The sequence below is a fragment of the Zea mays genome, unplaced genomic scaffold (assembly GCF_902167145.1).
Source record: "Zea mays cultivar B73 unplaced genomic scaffold, Zm-B73-REFERENCE-NAM-5.0 scaffold_279, whole genome shotgun sequence".
NCBI lineage: Eukaryota > Viridiplantae > Streptophyta > Magnoliopsida > Poales > Poaceae > Zea > Zea mays.
The window spans coordinates 24,569-42,372 of record NW_023366903.1 but is presented as its reverse complement, the minus strand read 5'-3'; the positions used below and the strand labels follow the sequence as shown (position 1 = coordinate 42,372).

General features: G+C 44.5%; 1 protein-coding gene and 2 non-coding genes across 3 annotated transcripts; 1 reads left to right on the top strand and 2 right to left on the bottom strand.

Moving 5' to 3' along the window:
• Positions 1–150: 150 nt before the first annotated feature.
• Positions 151–10,243, bottom strand: LOC118474451 (NADH dehydrogenase [ubiquinone] iron-sulfur protein 3). Its single transcript, XM_035963726.1, has one exon. It carries the CDS (start codon positions 10,218–10,220, stop codon positions 9,648–9,650), a length of 573 nt encoding a protein of 190 aa, XP_035819619.1. The 5' UTR covers positions 10,221–10,243; the 3' UTR covers positions 151–9,647.
• TRNAY-GUA (transfer RNA tyrosine (anticodon GUA)) lies at positions 8,787–8,869 on the bottom strand. Its single transcript has one exon. It is a non-coding gene; the product is annotated as a tRNA-Tyr (tRNA).
• Positions 10,244–17,434: 7,191 nt separating the features above from the next.
• TRNAK-UUU (transfer RNA lysine (anticodon UUU)) lies at positions 17,435–17,507 on the top strand. Its single transcript has one exon. It is a non-coding gene; the product is annotated as a tRNA-Lys (tRNA).
• Positions 17,508–17,804: the final 297 nt, after the last annotated feature.

Here is a 17,804-nt window from a genome sequence, read left to right as displayed (position 1 = left end):
GCAGTAATCTTGAATAGGGATCCTACAGCGATAAAAAGAATCCCCATAAAAATACCACTAGATCGAGCACCAGTGATTTCGTATCCGGTCAAAATCTTGGCTAATTGATCGAAGTGGGTAGCTCCAGTAGACCCATAGATCATGGAACAAATAGGGTGGGTAGGCCCAACCACCACACTACACGTATAGACGCGAACCCCCCTCCTTACCGTACGTGCGACTCTCACCGCATACGGCTCGCACAAAGACTCAAAAATCCATCCCGAGCTTTTTATTCCACCTCTCCTCTCCAATCCTCGATCAAACCTCTACTTCAATGAACCACGTCGCGTTCTTTATCTTTCTCACTCGTCGTTTCGTTGGTCTTTTATTGGTCATTGATTGTTTAGTCTCGTGGAAGCAACCGATGCTTTGGTCATTCGACTCCTTGATGCCAGTCTGTGCTTGCTGTCATGCTGGCAAAAGCGGGGGTTTCGGCCGGTTTTACCTACTATTGGATTTGAACCAATGACTCTCGCCGTATGAAAGCGATACTCTAACCGCTGAGTCAAGTAGGTCAAGCTGAGTCAAGTCAGAGAAAATAGAAAAAAAGAGAAAGCCAACCAAAGCGCAACCAGAGTTCCCCGCGGGGTGGAGCGCTAAGAAAGAGAAAGCGTTATCGCTATACGAAATGAAGCAGCGGCTAGCACGCTAAGATAAACCACTTGGTTTAGGCTCCTGCTTAGTGGCGTGTGATTTCAACACTATTCCAGAGGTATATGACAAAAATGGTGGGAGAGACCTCTATGTTCCTCAGCTTAAATCATTCTAAGATTGTTTACAATTCTGTCATCTATTTGACATGAGGGCTAGAGGGTGGTCTTGGAGCAAGAAAAGTGTTGAGTCCAGGCGCATTATGGTACGACTGAGACTGAGTTGGGCAGGAGCAAGCGGTTGGATTGGCCTGACTCTTCAAGACCAAAGATACTCGGCTTCCTCTTCATCAAGTCACGAAATTCGACCCAAAGATTAGTTAGCTGCACCAAAACTAGAGTAGGGCCAAGCAAAGCCTAGGATGAATCTCTCTTCTAGTCTAGCTTCCGCTTACACTGAAGCTTCCACTCCCATATGGGCAAGAAGAGCTCCTTCTCTTTTTGCCAAAGCAAAGACTCGCCTTTCTTCTTTTCTGGCGGGATATGAAGACGGAAGCATGAGGACTGAGATGAATAGCCCATCCTTTAGTGAGCTGCTGAAAGACGTGCTGTTAGCCAACGCGAGTCATCAGTATGCAGGGAATAGGGTAGGTTAGCATATATAAAGGACGTGAGATTGAAGCAAGAAAATCTCTTCCTTCCCCTTCCTATGCAAGCCTGATTAGCTAATGGAGACAGAACGGAGTCATTTTCCCTATACTATAGAGCGATAGACAGAACCAAGGCGAATCTCTCTGTTAGGCATGATGACTACGTCATGTTTTCTTTTGCTGGAAAGCATCCACTCGGCCTTCTTCCCCAGTCTACCACTGATGGCAGACTAATCCCTCAATATGAAAACAATATCGAAGCGAGGACAGAGTCTTTGATCTCTGTTTTCGAACCTTTTGCTCAACCGTGAAAGGCTTTGACCATTCCCAAGAAAAAAAAAGCAAAATCTATCATCCAATTTGATCTCTAAGATAGACAAAGTCTGGTTCACCAAAGAGCCTTATCCTACGTCACTGCCTCGTCAACCTGACTTCCATCTCCTGACATCGGTACTTGTTTTCTAGTTTGCCCAGGAAAAGTGGAATTGAAACCTGCCGCACGCGTTCAATAGTATGCGCAGCTGCTGGTCTTTCACTTGGAATGGAACAGGTATATCTCTTTGGCCCGGGGAATCCCAAACAAAATGTCGTCGGCGTATCGCGCATAGTAGATCCTGAGTGACCATTAGCAGCCAGCCAGTGCCATACCAACTCTGCCTCACCAGCCAGCGAGCGTAAGAATGGAGCGAGCGAGCCTGCAACTATGTAGCGAGCCTATTTTAAACGATGCCAGACATTGCAATGAAAGAAAAAAACTTTCCTGTCTGTGTTATAGCTAGGACTTGGATGTTCCGGAATCCTCTTGCCGAGCTGGAACGACCCATCTCCTATTTCTGCTTCCAACGCCTACACGTTGAGTCTCAGTTACTCGAGAAAGACTTATTCATAGTGGAGATAGTCAACCTCCACCAGCAAGCAGCACCGGAGTGAATCCTTTCGATCTTTTTTGAGAGGGTAATGAAAAAGGAGAAAAAAAAACGCTGAGAGACACATTGCAAAAAGAATCGCTTATTTCAATGTTGTAAACTAGTGAGTGGTACAGGAGTTATGTGGTCAGTAACCCTCATCCTAATAGGGACACCTTGATTAGTGAGGTCAAGAATAGGTTTCTGTGCATCCAAATCTGTAACCCAGTTGATGAATTAAGAAAATGACATCAGGTTGGATCTGTAAGGGAGTATATGAGCCAGTTTGAAAAAGTAAAGGCCGGACTGGACTGATCTTGGAAAACCCTAATCTTACTGAGAAGTTTTTCTTTTCCTCTTTTCTAAGTGGTTTAAAGGAGGAAGTGAAGTATATGGTCACTGCTCAACACCCTACCCTAATAGTGTGAACAAGGCTTATGAACATGCTATGCACTATGAGTTAGCACTTGAGTCAGCCAGTAAGAAATCTAGAGTGGTACCTAGGTGCAGAATTCCGAAAGAGAGAGCGCGGCTCACTTCAAACTACCGCTTTCTTTCTACTTATGAGATTTGCACTAGAAAGACAGAAGTGGAAAGAGACAGAGAGGAGACTAGTAAAGCCAATTTCACCTAAAAAGCGGAAAATGACACTAACTTCTACTGTGGGCAAGTCATCATTTCCAGAATGGATTCAGTCGTAGAATGCTGAAGTAGAGCAGTACCAAGGTTCGGTTTTGGGACAGACAGAAAGTTGGATAAGAGGATCGTTCTTAGCCCCAGCTACGAGAGAATAATATGCATCTTCCGTCATTTCATTAGACGTTCTTGTTGGATTTGAACGCGCATCGGATTACTTACCTTCTACAACCTTCTCTCTTTGAATTCATCTCTCAAAATAGAAAAGCTTCTTTCTTCTGGATTCAGTGTTCAGATTAGCTTCCTTCTGAAAGCAAGTATACCGAGCATTCATTCGATGACATCTAGGTCCTAAATCCAAAACCTTAAACACTAGATCACCGGCATACCTAGCGTAAAAGAAGAGTTGCTGCCCATTTGCATGTTCCATTGCTTTTTCAAGAGCTAGGTCTAATGGAAAAAAATTCATTAATAATGGTGAAAAGGGCTCCCTCACACTCATCTGCCTTTCCCTTCTTCTACCCGCACCGCAATCAATGTTTAGGAATTTTCCCGGCTCCCACTTTTCCACTTCTTCAGTCGGCTCACTCATTTTCTTTTCCTTCTGCTTGGCTTCGGGGGTCTAACGGTTTACCTTTTCGCCTTCTCTTGGTTCGTCCCATGGATCCTCTTATATCACCTCTTCCTTCTCAACTGCTGCCACATGCCCCTTCTTCCCCTTCAGAGACATCAAATAACATTCCCTCGCCATTTTATGGTGACCGGACTCTACTCCCACTCCTGCTTCCGTTGGGATCAATTTCATCATCAGATGGGATGTAGATACTACCGCCCCTATCGCATTCAACGTTCCTCGTCCCAGAATCGCATTATACGCCGAAGGAGCGTCAACTACCAGAAAGTCTATCATTGCCGAAGACCGGGCCGAACTCGACCCTTAGGGGAATTTTGCCTAACGGTTGCAGAGTATCTCCAGTGAATCCCACTAGGGGTGTTCGTACCTGACCTAGATGACGCAGCTCTAGGTTCATTTGATCGAATGCTCGTTTGTATAATATATCCGCCGAACTCCCTGTATCAACCAAAACACGTTTGACTCTGTTTCCTCCTATTTTCAGGACAAGAACTATCGCATCATCATGAGGTCGCTGTATGCCCTCAGAATCTTGATCCGAAAAGCTGATCACGCTACCTTCCCTTGGCCTTTTCTTGTCGACCTGAAGGATGATCGGGAACTTCATTTTGGTGCTATACTGTCGCCGTCCTTTGTTCGTGTCCCCTCCCGACGCTATCCCCCAGCGATTACGTGAATTATAGGGGGGCTCTATGGATATTGTTCGTCTCCTTTCCTTCCCTTACCTTATTATTCGGCCTACCTTGTCCCGGGGTCCCTATTTCCACTGCGGGGGTCCTTCAGGCCTCTTTCATCCAGCCTTCCTGTTCCCTTGCCATTCACATACTTTTTTATGAACTGATATAACTTCCCCAGCCGGGCTCTTCTTTCGAGCTCATCTTTGAGTTGCAAGCACTCTATTTGGGTTGGGTGTGACCCGGACTTTCTTTATATTCACAATACTTGCTCGCTTCTCTTATTTCATGCACTTCCAACGGCCTCGGTCGTCGAAGATCAAAGTCGCTTCTATGCTGAATTCTTCTCCAAATTGAATCCCGGTTGAATTCGGTGTATGCGGGAAATCGTCGCCGATACTCTGTGGGGCTATCCGGTTTGCTCGCTCCGCCCTTTCACTTACTTCGAAGGGGATCGCAGACTACTTTCTTTGGGGCTATGCTAACTCATAGCAGCACCTATCACTAGAAACTCTTTCATTCCTCACTAGCAGTTCTTTGGAACTAGTTCCGTAGTACCTGTAAGAGCAGAACACTTCCCTCCACTCATACTCTTTACCTGTGGGGCTGTATGGTACTTTAGCTGGACTTTACACCAGCTCTATTCACTGATAGCGTTACTGGCTCTTTTCCAGCATTTCTGGAAAGCAGCTCGCACTCACCGCTGCGCGCCTAGTTAGGCTTAAAAATAATAGGAACAAAGATCTTCCGCAATCAATGTTGTACTCAAATCCTCTCTGGCCGGAGAGGGGGATCTCTTAAGCAGAGTATTCCGAGTCTAGGGCTAGTGGAAGCGTTGAAGAGGGATATCGTTTTCAAAGAAGGCATGGGGCCCTTTCGTCTTTGTAGAGACTTTCACAATATACCAAGTGGATAATACCATCCAAGAGAGAAGGCCCATAAAAAGAAGCAGGCAACAAAACATCTTGATTTATAGGAATCAACGACCTCGCCACTGCAAAGGAGGAAGTCGAATGATTTGGATTCGGACAGGCTGTCTCGACAGTAAGAAATCGACATCATCATCTGTCTTTCATGATGGTGAGAGGCAAGATTTCGTGGTAAAGCACAAACCAAGCATAAGTGGATAGCAACTTATACTATGGAGGCAGAGTCTCCTCCCCTCATTTCGCAGCTTCTTTGCTCTGATCCTGATCTCTCTTTCGAAATTGCTACATGATTTGTGAAAAGTGAACAAATAGGTCAGCCACATAAAGAAGAATATGGGTGGTGTAAGCTTTCCCGCCTGATCTTTACCTAAAAAAATGGAAGTAGCTCGATTCCAGTATCAAGGAAAATGGGTTGTATAAATAGAATGAGAAAAAGTTAAACACTAGGAAAAAAGATTCTTTTTAGTAATACTTTATAAGCATGGAAGACCCTAGCAACGTTAGGTATTACTAAAGATGAAGATCGAAGTCCATCCAAGTCTAGAAGTAAGCCCGAGACAAGTGAACAAAGGCTGGCGTAAGCACAAGGGCGAGCTGAAGAAAGCTTTTGAATTGAAGAAATTGGTTCTGACGTCGAAGATAGGCTAGCTAGGACTGAAGCTTTGAAGCGGATTGGTACTGCTTTTCCTTTGGGCTCAGGCATGGTTGACAAGCGGGACTTTCCCTTTTTTTTTCCCTTCGGAACTGGAACTACTGCTGGAGCATCCAATTCGTCAGTTACTGGCATGTCTGTGCTGTGGTGAAAGCACCTTTTTTCAAAGCAAAGGCGCGATTAAATAATGGGCAAATCGGGAGTTTGCAAGCTACGAACTTGTGGTAGTGTAGAAGAAGGTCCGGCATATCGAGGAATAGGAGCCACACCAACCATGAATGGTCGAATCGTCGAGTAGTAAGTAGTAGGGGAAGTTAATCTTCTTCTTTTTTCGAAGCTGTCGGTTCATCCTAGTTTTTGGTGAGTACTTCAATATCTTTACCATCCTTTCCCTTCGCCAGTCTTAGTTCTTAGAAAATCAAGTAAACCACTGCCCAGGATTTCTTTCTGGGGCTCGCCCCATCCTATAATGTTTCACACACCAGAAAAAACCAGAACGAAGCAAGCTTCATGCGTGGTACCAGATAGATGTCATCAAAGACAGATCACTGATTCGGAGACTACCTAATAGTATGATCTATATCATCCAGGTGGAGTATGCATGAAAGAGTCAGATGCTTCTTCTATTCTTTCCTCCTCGCCTTGTGCCAAATAGCGAATCGAATATAGAAGAAAAGTTCTTCTGCTTCCTGCTCAACAACTTAATAATAAGGAAATATCTATATACGCAACATAAGCTCCTTCGTACCCAACAACTTAATATAGGAGAAATCCAAAGTCCTAGTTTGAAACATCAAGAAAATGCATATTCTTTCTATACCAGTGGACAAGAAGAGATGGAATGTTCCATTCCTGGACGTAAGACCGTGCTGTAGTAAGCTTTCTTTTGCTCAGGAAAGTGGGTCATTTCAGATACCACAGTTTGGAGAATAATAAGAATTCTCATAGGCAAAGAAGTAAGTCAGCACTAGTCAAGTAGGAAAAAAACAAGTAGGAATAGCTAGAAGTACTTACTATAGCTATAGTAGTTGGCATGTCAAGCTCTATACATAATAGGTCTTTTCATAGCTTCGAAGGGTCACAAGTTTACTTTCAAAAGGAATAGAAAGACGGGATGGCAAGTATAGGTAATTATAGTCAAGAAAGTAGAAGTAAAAACCTACAAGAAGCAATGGTATTTCAGGTTGGATATATGCAAGAAAACAACTAGTAGAAATGCTAGGGTATATGGAAGGTAGACAAGATATGCCTATTTCAAAGTTACTAGGTAAAGTAATGTAAGGGATAAGTAAAGTAAGAAGAGAAAGATAGTCAAAGTTGACATCTTGAAATCGACTCGCATGGGCCAAGTAAGTGCTTATAAAAGGAGGCTAAAGCATAAAACAATAATGAAAACTATAGGCATGTTGGATCATCTATAGTCCTAGAACATGTAGGACCTGGAAAATGAATCCGAGCGAGCGACAATGCCCTTATAAGGAAGCCTCTCTTTTTAGACTAGTCAACCTATGCACGCCTTTTCCAATATGCTAGAGCAGGCGATTGTTCAAGGGTAAGTTACTTCCTCCTTTATGCAGATGAAATACTTGCTTAAGCGTGAGGCTTAGCAAAAGTGCTTTGACACAGTAGGAAAGGTCAGTACTTATCTTTGAAGAAAGACCTAGGCCTTATGATCGATCCTATGGTAAGATGTTTTCCCTTACTTAATTAATAAGCAGCCATAGTCCGTGCTAGGAAGACTTTCATTATAAGAATTCTAGCAGTCGGACTTTGAAACAGAAAAAGCCTTAGGAATGGAAACCCTAGGCCCAGCCTGACAAGGCTAGAGAGAAAAAGCAATAGCAAGAGATCAGCGAACGAAGCGGAGAATGATCACAATTAGGTCGATCCTACCATAGCCGAGTCTACATCCAGGACCTGACACGATGAAAAATAAGATTCTTTCTAAAAGAGCTAAGAAAAGGAGTACGAGGACTAGCTCAACGTATACCCGCACGAAAGACTTGAAAGAGCTCACGCGTATTATGCCTACCTTGGCTACTGGTGAAGATGGAGTCGTAAATTCACTTAACCAAAGCCATACCTGATTGCCTACGAAGGTCTTAAGTCTCCGCATGCCCAACACCTACCCCTACCTCTATCCTTAACAAGGTCGGGATATCCACGCAGAATACTAATAAAATAAATAGATTAATGATTTGGATGGCAAGGCGGATGTACTAGTCAAGATATATCTGTCCTTCTTTTCCATCTTAAAAATAAGACTTCTGGCGAAAAGAGTGGAGTTGACTACCCTTGCTTAATAACTAGTTGCAGGCATGGCTTATTAGGTTTCTGAAAAGAAATTAAATTGAGTTACCAAAGAAAATAGACGGCACAAAACGGGCGTAGCGATAGAAAGAGGGCTAATTCGACTCCTGTCCGATCAGAAGAGTTTCTTTTCCCCCACCATAAACAGAGTTGATCTACCATCTATACCCTCTCTACCACCAGTCCTACCTGACAGACGGTTTATTCCCACTTTCCTCCCTCCATCCCCGTACTCTTCGGGTGGACGGTATCCTAACCTTGCTTCTGGACGGTCTGCTTTCTCAATCAATCCGGTTTCTTCTTCCGCTCGGTACTCATCTACCCTACCCCTCGCAGGAGCTCGGCCGTCTGTACCACCAAGAAATCAAAGGAAAGATGAATTTTTGCCATCTTGTCCACGAGAAAGCTAGAACAGACTTGTTTTGTTGGTACCAGCTAGATAGAAAGAAAGGACAGACTCGCTAACGCTCACACATCGTTAAGGTTTTGCTCTTTTACGCCCACCAGAGTCATGTTTTCTTCGCCCTCTCCGACCAACCAATAGTTGCTCCACCACTCTTCCCCAAGTCCGTACTAACTGGACTCGCTTCTATTCTCGATTGGATATAGATGGGGAATCTCTATAGATCGTCTTTTTCGACAACCTCTCTAAAACGCATACGATAAAATTGCACTTCACGGCACGGCCAAAAAAAGAAAGAGCTTCGCTCGGTTGGCCCTCCTAGGCTTCCGCCTACTTTCTCTTCTCTTAAGTCTACAACAAGTGGGAGAGGCAGGATTCGAACCTACGTAGAAAACCTTCAACAGATTTACAGTCTGTCGCTTTTGACCGCTCGGCCACTCTCCCCTTCCCTGGGATACGCCCTCCTCAAACAAAGGGTTCCTGAATAAGAAGGATGGCGGCCTTCGTTCTTATTCTTAAGTTAAGTTAAGAAGAGCAGATGGAACTATTAGATTTGCTAGCGTTCCGGGAGAATAAATAAGGTCATTTAGTAAGTTCATAACAATTTATGTAAAGCAAGGGGCAAAGCTTCTACGACAGCTTCCCCCTCATTGCCATCGTCGGCCTTCCCCAGCTCCCCTCCTTCGTCTGGCTAAGCTAAGCATCTTTCGGCGGAGGAAAGGAGGCGACTAGTCGCTTCTGGCGAAGCTGCGAGTTCATGAGCAAGTGAATGAACGAGCTGCGAGTGAAGTGCAACAGTCGTAAGTAAGGCTCGCCATGTTCCTAAAAGGAGTGACCATCTTTTCTTCCCTTCTACTGACACTGAGCGAGCAGCAAGCATAGGCAATAGTTTCCGTAGCGTAGGGGTGGGGCGCAAGCAAGCGTTTTCAGGCTCCGCTAGCTAGCGTACTCTTCTGCTATCAATGAAACCAAAAGAAAAAACCTGTGCCCTTTCGTATAGATCGAGACGCAGTACTTTTTCTTGACTTCTTCCATACTAGGAAGAATGGAAGGAAATCCTTCGATAACACTTCTTCTTCCTTATTTGAAGAAATGATATGATATCCGACTCTTTCATTTTTAAAAAGTTCTTCTTCTTATCTTAAGTCTTAAGATTAAGAAGCAAATAGCATTTCCTATTGATTTGTCCCCTCCCCTGGACTAGACCTATGTAGATTCGGAATTATCCGTCGCTACGCTGTTCCCAAGGACTAGCAAAATCAAAATAGCGAAATTCTTGGGTCATCTCAATGGGTTCAGAAACCACACGTTTCTCTGGATCATCATAGCGTACTTCCACATATCCACTCAGAGGAAAGTCTTTTCGTAATGGATGACCCTCGAAACCATAATCAGTTGATATACGGCGTAAATCCGGATGATTGATGGAAGAAACACCAGACATATCCCATACTTCTCGCTCCCACCGGCCGGCTGATGGAAATGGACTGACTACCGGAGATATTCGTGTTACTTCGTCCGCACTTGTTTGTACACGAATGCGTGAGTTATACCGAGTACTCAGTAAATTATGGACAACTTCAAATCTGCGTTTTCGAGAGGGATGATCCACTCCGCAAATATCGATCGAAACTTGAACCCTTGTATAGGTATGCCATTTTAGAAAGCACAACAATGGAAATGGGTAGTCAGTATTGGTATAAGATCTATTCCCATGTTCCGATCTTTTCATTTTATGTACCCATTTCTTGGGTAAAATCTCCCAACTATATTTGAAAATGGATTGGTTATCCATAAATGAAAATAAAGAAAGCTTGATTTTTGTTCCGCTTCTTGCTCTAAGCAGAAAGACTTGTCGGAAATCGCCGGTTGGGTTGGTCCGACCAAGAAAGGCATGGGAGTGGAGAGGCGGAAGTGAAAGACTGGCTACCAATAAAGATCCCTCACTGCACACTTTCTATAGTTCTGTATCCAGGATCGGCTGCATGCTCTAGTGTTGAATCGGGTATAGAACCCAGGATGCTTGGTTACAATTCCGAATCCGCTAAACCATGTTTGTTTTCTTTTTTTTTCTCGACTGGCTTTCTTTGCCCATGGGTAATGAGTTTCGATGTATTGGGCTGGGCGTTTCCGTTTAGAAATAGAAGCTTTTTCGTGCTTGCTTGCGAATGGCCTGAATGGAATGAATATTAAGATAAATAAAAGACAAAAAATAAACCATTGAGAAAGTTATTCATTCTTATATTAATTTCCTATACTTGACCGAACAACTTCCAATTCCGTTATTTCAACTACACCAAATGAATTGGTCAAGACTCTCCTGTTTATGGCCCCTTCTATTCTATTAGTTTCAGATCGTGCGGGGAAAACGGGGTTCGAACCCGCGACTTCTGGCGTGACAGACCAGCACTCTACCCAACTGAGCTAACTTGCTGTTTTTCCAGTCTTCGAGCAATGATGTGAGACATACCTGTTTCCCTTACTAGAGCCGAGCGGTTGCCAGGCCCGCGTCCTTCCCCAATTGGCAGGCACGATTGCAGTCCCATAAGGTCCTTGACCCCTACCTTTTCTGAGATTCATGGAATCATCACATCACTATATTTATTAATTACGCATTTCTCGCTTCCACAAGGACGAAAAAATAGGACGATTACGGAACTTTTTCTGTCAATTGCTAAAAACAGCAGTTCTAGAAGGGACATAGCCAACCGCATAAACTCTGGTTTGAATGCCCACAGAGCTACAGGAGGGAGAACCATTCAACGAGAAATGACGATCAACATGGCATATCAGTAACCGTCGTTGAATCAGTAAGCGGTTCTAGTGCTTGAGTACTAATGAGGGAAAGGGATACATAGCCTTTAATGACAAAGATAGAGAAGTTCCACAGCAAGTTCAAGAAGAGATGGCTGAGCCATACATAGATTCTATATTTCCATCGCCTAGGAGTTAAGTTCTTAGCGGCCAAACCACTCCCTTTTGTGCTCTTTCGCCCAGATAGATATCAATATCTATCTCAATCCGCATAGGCGAATGCTAAAAGACAAGCATAGGCAGAAGCAGAAAGAACAGATTTACCCTATCCCAGAATCAGATCTCTAGGTTTACCAAATCCTGATCAACCAAATGTCTTGTGAAAGAGGGCTTTAAGTCAGGTCTGGAATCTTTCGAACAGAAAGAGGTGGCTGATCCCTCCGCATCAGAATAGGCATACGAGTCTGCTTTAACCAACAGGGGTGTGTATTTCCTACTTTCCTGGTAAGATAGAGCGAAGACAAGCTTGCCTTCATCTGTGTGGAGCAAAGTAAAAAAGTGGATAAGATTGCCAATCTCAAAGAAAAACGAGGAGGAAGGGCAAAGCCAAATGATGATGGAAACCCACAGCTTGCTCAATCATATAAGTAGTAGCTTCTTCCTTGTCTTCTTTTCCTGTGAACTTAACATCACCACTACCAATAGGAAAAGATATTAGACATTTAGCAAAGTCCCGCTCGTGAAAGTGTAGTATTCCTGCACGATAGATGCGCCCTCTAAAATAAATCAATGCTGGAAAGTAAATATCATACCCAACATATGCACGTGCCAATGCTAACAAGCCTTGTTCATATCTAGCGCGTTGAATGCGCTTCACAATCACTCGATACATATAAGATAAGAATACCTAAATTTACCTTTAAATCTATCAGAGTTTAGCTCATTTTTAAGAGCCAGCCTCACTACAGAAAGAAAGCAGCAATGCCCTCCCGAAGGAAAACGTTTGGATTAGAGCTCGACACGAAGCAAAATGTAGATGATCTCCGCAAATGGGCGAGGTAGGAGGACGTGGACGTGGTTGGATGTTATTTGACACGAGGCCTTGTGCAAAAGACGAGTACTTCAGAGTCCACCAGGAAAAGGATATTGGTTCGCATCTCTATATTGATCCGCGGCGCTTCTATTTCTATTTCTATGAAGTAGTTTTCCTTGTCTCCGATTTCAAAGCTGAATGGATGACTGAATCTGTCGAAGCATCATTCGATATTTGCGGATTAGCGTAATGCTATGAGGAGTTAGAGTCTTCCGCGGGAAAGACATTTCTTGAAGATCTTTTAGCTCTACTTTTTAGAGAACTAGTATTCCTTACATAAGATCTCGGAAGAGCCGATGTTTCCTTCCGCTTTTCTTCCCGGTAAATAGGAATTCTATATCCTCTAGCTCTTCGTGACCTGTTGTGTCTGCCCTCGACTTAGCCTAGCCGTCTTAGAATAGAAAGGTTTCTAACCGTTGAAAAAAGGATACTTCTAAACGTTAAGGGGCGCTCAACCTTCCACTCAAATCCTTTTTGGAGTGAGCTGTGCGATGAACCTGCTGATATACTCTATCCTTCCCAGGAATCCTCTTCTTTCCTTTCTTTTCGGATCAATGAGACAAATCTTTGAGGTAGTTCAAGCTGTCGTTAGGGTCTTTGGCAAAGGAATGGAAATGGGACCCCCTCGACTTCTAAGCGAGTCAATCCTAGTAGAGAGAGGAAGACCTTTAAAAAGGAAAGTAGGAACGATTCTGAAGCGGTACTCAGGAAAGTAGTAGCCGTGTAAGTCAGTCACTGGTTAAAAGCAAGCAATTAGTTAGCAATCAAGCTCTTCCGCAGCGCGCCTTGTCTACGATTAAGAATGTCATGCCTAACCCACCCTTATCCACTAATAAAGGCAACTCTAGCTTCTGGCACAACTGGACTTATGAAACCGATCATGCTGGACAATAAAATACTTCTTCCCTCATACTTATCTACTTCGCTTAGGCAAAAGATTTCAAAAGTCTGTATCTGTCTACATGTGCCTCCGTCTATGTTACCCCTTCCCCGGAAAGGTGATTATACGTATAGTATAAAAAACTAGAATAAAAAATAAAAAAGAAAGAAGAGAAAGGGCAGTAGAATTTCTGACTACGTCAAAGGCTCGTTTCACTCTAATTTAAAGGCTGTAACTCCTACTTATTTATATTAATTAAAGCTTGCCCATGGCTGCTTTCTTCCCATTCTTTCTTCTTTCCACTAATCTAATGGTTTCATTCTCCCATCGAGAGGTTATGATACTAGCAAGAGTCCTATTCTTCTCCTCTCGATCCTACCTTGGGTTATGTTTGACAGGGATGGTCAGTGAACTTCTACTGGTTTCAAAGGAGGATAGAGATCCATTGGGGAAGGCTCGAAAGGTTATTCGATATCAACCCTCGACGCGCCGCAGCCACTATTTTGACTCCTTTTATGCAATTATGAACGAAACTTTCTCGATTCCAATGCAACTTATCCTTTTGGAGTTGACGTAACAAACTACGCGAGCCTCCCGATGAAGCCAACAGAAATCCTATCCGAATACTAAAAATAAAAGGCAATTTCATTATGGTGGTATACCAGCCGCCAGTTCTGGAACTTCCAGTTCCAATCGGAGCATATAGATCCGTCAATGGATTTGTATGTATAGCCACTTCAGTCGTGCTCCTCGTTTCTCGCGACCAGTAGTATCTTCTTTCTGGGAACATGCTAAACCAGAAATTCTTATGTTCGTGATTCTTCATCAGAAAATCTTCCAGTTTTCCATTCTCATATGAGGCAGGAAAGTTTATGGGCAACAGGTCGGCACGAAGTGATTCATCATGTTCAAACATGAACCTTTCGCTCGTTGGGGACGGTTTATAAATCATAAAATTCCCACAAATGGAATGAGAAGTGGGTCCATGTAAATGATCGAGACCTCGCAAACAACAACGTTCCTTCCCCATATGGAGTTCGGGACCCAAAGGCAATCGTTGAGTGAACTGTATCTTATTCGTATTAGTTGACCTAAGCTGCACCATTATTGCAGGGGTGGGGCTCGGCCTCCGAACCGTACGTGGGACGAGTTTCTGCCTCATACAGCTCGGGCCGAAGACCGGGGAAGTTGAGGAGAGATGGGGAGACCCAACTGCTGCCGGTCGGGACGGACAGGAAAGGGGGCGGGGATAAGCTTGTGAAGAAGCAAGCTTATTGCCCCACCCCCAAAAAACAAACCAAGAAAACGTATGCGCTTTAGCAACAAAGCGCTCATCCCTTGCTTGTTGCTTCGCGTTTCCATCCCAGTCCATTCCGGGATAGGCGGCTAATATAATATGTGCAGTAGTCGTCGTCTGACCAATCGGCTCGGACACCAGACCGCTTGTGCCCGCCCATTCTGTCTCGCACTAAATGGAATGGCTCTCTTATCTTAGTTACGCTGTGCCCCGACCCGAGTCCCCACGTCCGCTTTTATCCGCCCGCAACCCGGCCAACACAACATTAGGGCCGTCCCCCCCCCCATTCTATGCTGACCCGGGCCGGGGCTCGCTTTTTGGGAAGCCCGTTCCCACCGCGCTCACGGCCCGGCTGGCCTGCCTGCGGTAGTGGGAATTCTCCCGTTCCCTGGTAAAAAAAGGGTTGGTTGGATGCGGGATCTACTCCACGAGGAGCGGTACGGACGTAGATGATATCATCACGACCTCTCTTTGCGTACCGCTAGGGATGCTTAACGCCACTTCGCCAACTGGCATTACCTGCGCTTTCGTGTCTCTCAGTGTGGTCAGCACTGGGTGTTTCCGAGCTGCGAGGCTTACACCCATTCGCATTAATTCATCCAAAGTTCCTTACCCTTATGCACGAATTTAGGAATAAGCCATCTTCCTATCAAGGTTAAGGAGTCAACTGAGCATCTCAGCGGCGGGATTGAATACCCGGATCGAATCAGAGTTCACGCCGCCCGCCCTGAACAAATAGAATAGGAGGCGTGGGCCACAGGTCGCACATAAGCCATCGGGTCGCACGACAGAAGAACACCCAACATAAAGATGCACACTCCTCCATGTGAAATAGAAAGATTCATCTTCACTTTTTTGTAGTAGTCGTGACCAACAGCCATCAACAGTCGGCTCGTTGGTAAGGCGAGAGCTTCAAGCCCGATTTCAGGTGGCACACCCCCCAAACAAGCACCACTCGACGAGGGGGGGGCGGGGAAAGCTACAGGCCCAAAACCTTCGACCCTTCTTTCTATATGGGGGTGCCCGGGGCACCTCATCTTGTCATTTTGTTGCTCATTCCCCTTAGGCCGAAGTGTTTGGCCTTTACTTCGGAGCGCCCGCTCACGCTTCGCTGACCTATCGCGTGGTAAAGAGAAGAGAGTACGAAAGAATTGTAAACAGAGCAGACCGCAGAAAGATTCTAAATATGACAAGTCCCCCATGGATTCGATAATAAGGAAATGAAGAACGGGAACGAAACGAAATAAAGCATTTCTAGCGGATGAGCTTCTCCCAATTTTGTCTGGTAATAGAATAGGGCGGCTTGCTTTGACCAACACTCCACTTTTTGCTCTGTCCATGGAGCGTATGAATTTCCTTGAATGTAGATAGACCAAAAAAGGGAATAAAGAGATAGGAATAGGAATTATAGTACCATTGGAAGAAGAGGCACCAGTGGGAACATCTCTACTGACGAACCATTTCAATAGTACGGGTGCTGCCGTGCCACGGGGCACGACCATGGAAGTAATGAAAAAGAAGAAGTTCTGTAGTTGGACCATCTGCTCTATCCGTTCGATTTGAGCTTCTCCAGAGAAGATGAGACGCTAAAAATGAAAGTGTTCGCAACGCATACCGAAAAAGGGTACCTATGTTGCCGACCATTAATGACTAGTTCGAAGACCAGGAGCAGGGGCACGTGCCAAGAAAGATTTGTTACTTTCCCTATGGTTTTCGAACGTTTTCAATAAAACCTTCTCGTACTCGTAGAAGTATAGTGTGAAAGCTCTCGGGAGAAGGGAATCGACAACACAACTGGAGCTGCCCTTTCTTTGGTTTAGTAAGAAGCTTCCTCAAGTATGTCGATTTGTAGTACGGTCAGTTCACTCGAATCCACTGACTTCATGCACGGGGACTCGACCATCATTTCTTGTGACGAGCTGTGACTGGGTGCTCTGAAACCTCCTTAAAAGGAGGGGTAAGGTAATTGAAGTAACTAGCCAGTATTAAGATTAGGCATAAGCATAATAAACTGATGCATCCGAAGACGGTGAATCTAGAATAGAGGCCGGGTGGGGAAGCAAAAGATGCAAGAGAGCCTTTTTCCGGGATTGGATTTCACTCATTTAGTGCTTGGGATGCAGACAGGCGTGGAAGATGAACATAAGAGAGCTCCGCCCTTGCCTTGCACCGGTGAACAAAAGAAAGAAAGGAGACAAGGTCGGAACTAAGACGTCAATAGCTTATTTTAAGTGACGTATTCCGCGAGCAAGGATAAAATGAGAGTATGAGCCCACACCCATATAGAAATCAGTCATATGCCTGATAGTCGTTATCTATTCTTTCTCAATGATAGTATTATTACCCGAAAACAATATGTACAGAGGAAGCTAGTTCTGTACTCTAGTTCAGTCCCCAAGGCGCGAGTGAAGCCCTTCTCCAGTATGGTAAAGTGAAACCGCTTCGGAGTTTATGGTTCGAAAGAAAGAGAGAGGAAAGCACTTCTAAAGCGGTGGGCTCTTATTCTTATTCTTATTCTTATAGTAAACAAGAGTTCCGTTAAGCTCTGGGACTCTAGGCAAGATAGCTGTAGTTTTGAAAACGTAAATTGACCGAAGTTTGTCTTTACTTTCCCCTATTCTACGTATACCATCTCCGAGCCTCTCGTTAAATCGAATCAATTGATGAAAGATGCCCGTCCTTGCTAGGCCAGTTAGAAGTTCCTGGGGATGTGATTGACCTAAGAAGCCCGTGTTATCGATAGATGTAAGTTCATAGTTGAAGACAAGGGAGTTTTAGCTTTTTCGTAGATAGTCTGAGTTCGAGCTACTGTAGTCTCCCCCGTTGACCTTCTTTTTTAGATAGAATCCTCAATGAGTGGAAAGGACTCCCAGACTTGCTCCGCAGTACGAGCCCCATACAGAGCCGCGCCCTTGTGATATGATAAGAAGAAAAGGGGCCAGGCCACCCTCTTTTCTTTTCCGCACCAAGCCTTCTTGTAAAATAGGGTGTATAGCTCAGTTGGTAGAGCATTGGGCTTTTAACCTAATGGTCGCAGGTTCAAGTCCTGCTATACCCAAAAAAAACCACTCTTGTATTCGTAAGGATGCGGGACAAAGACCCTAATCAATGCATCCATTTAGGTCAGAATTCTCTATACCATAACTCCTCTTTTCCCTACTGAGATAGATTTCAGGAGTACCCTGGCCGATGAAGGAGTCTACTTTCTTGCTTACCTACCCGAGTCGGCAACTTCCTTTGATGAGTCACATCCCTCCTTTTTATCGAGTTCCGCTAAGACCTCTTTGACTTATTACGCCTTAACCTACCTGGTACTAGGACTCATTGTGGAAATCCCATAGGCCTATCCTCCTTG

Bases quoted from the DNA above. Each gene is read 5' to 3' on its own strand.
- LOC118474451 (XM_035963726.1), bottom strand. From the start codon at position 10,220: ATGGATAACCAATCCATTTTCAAATATAGTTGGGAGATTTTACCCAAG.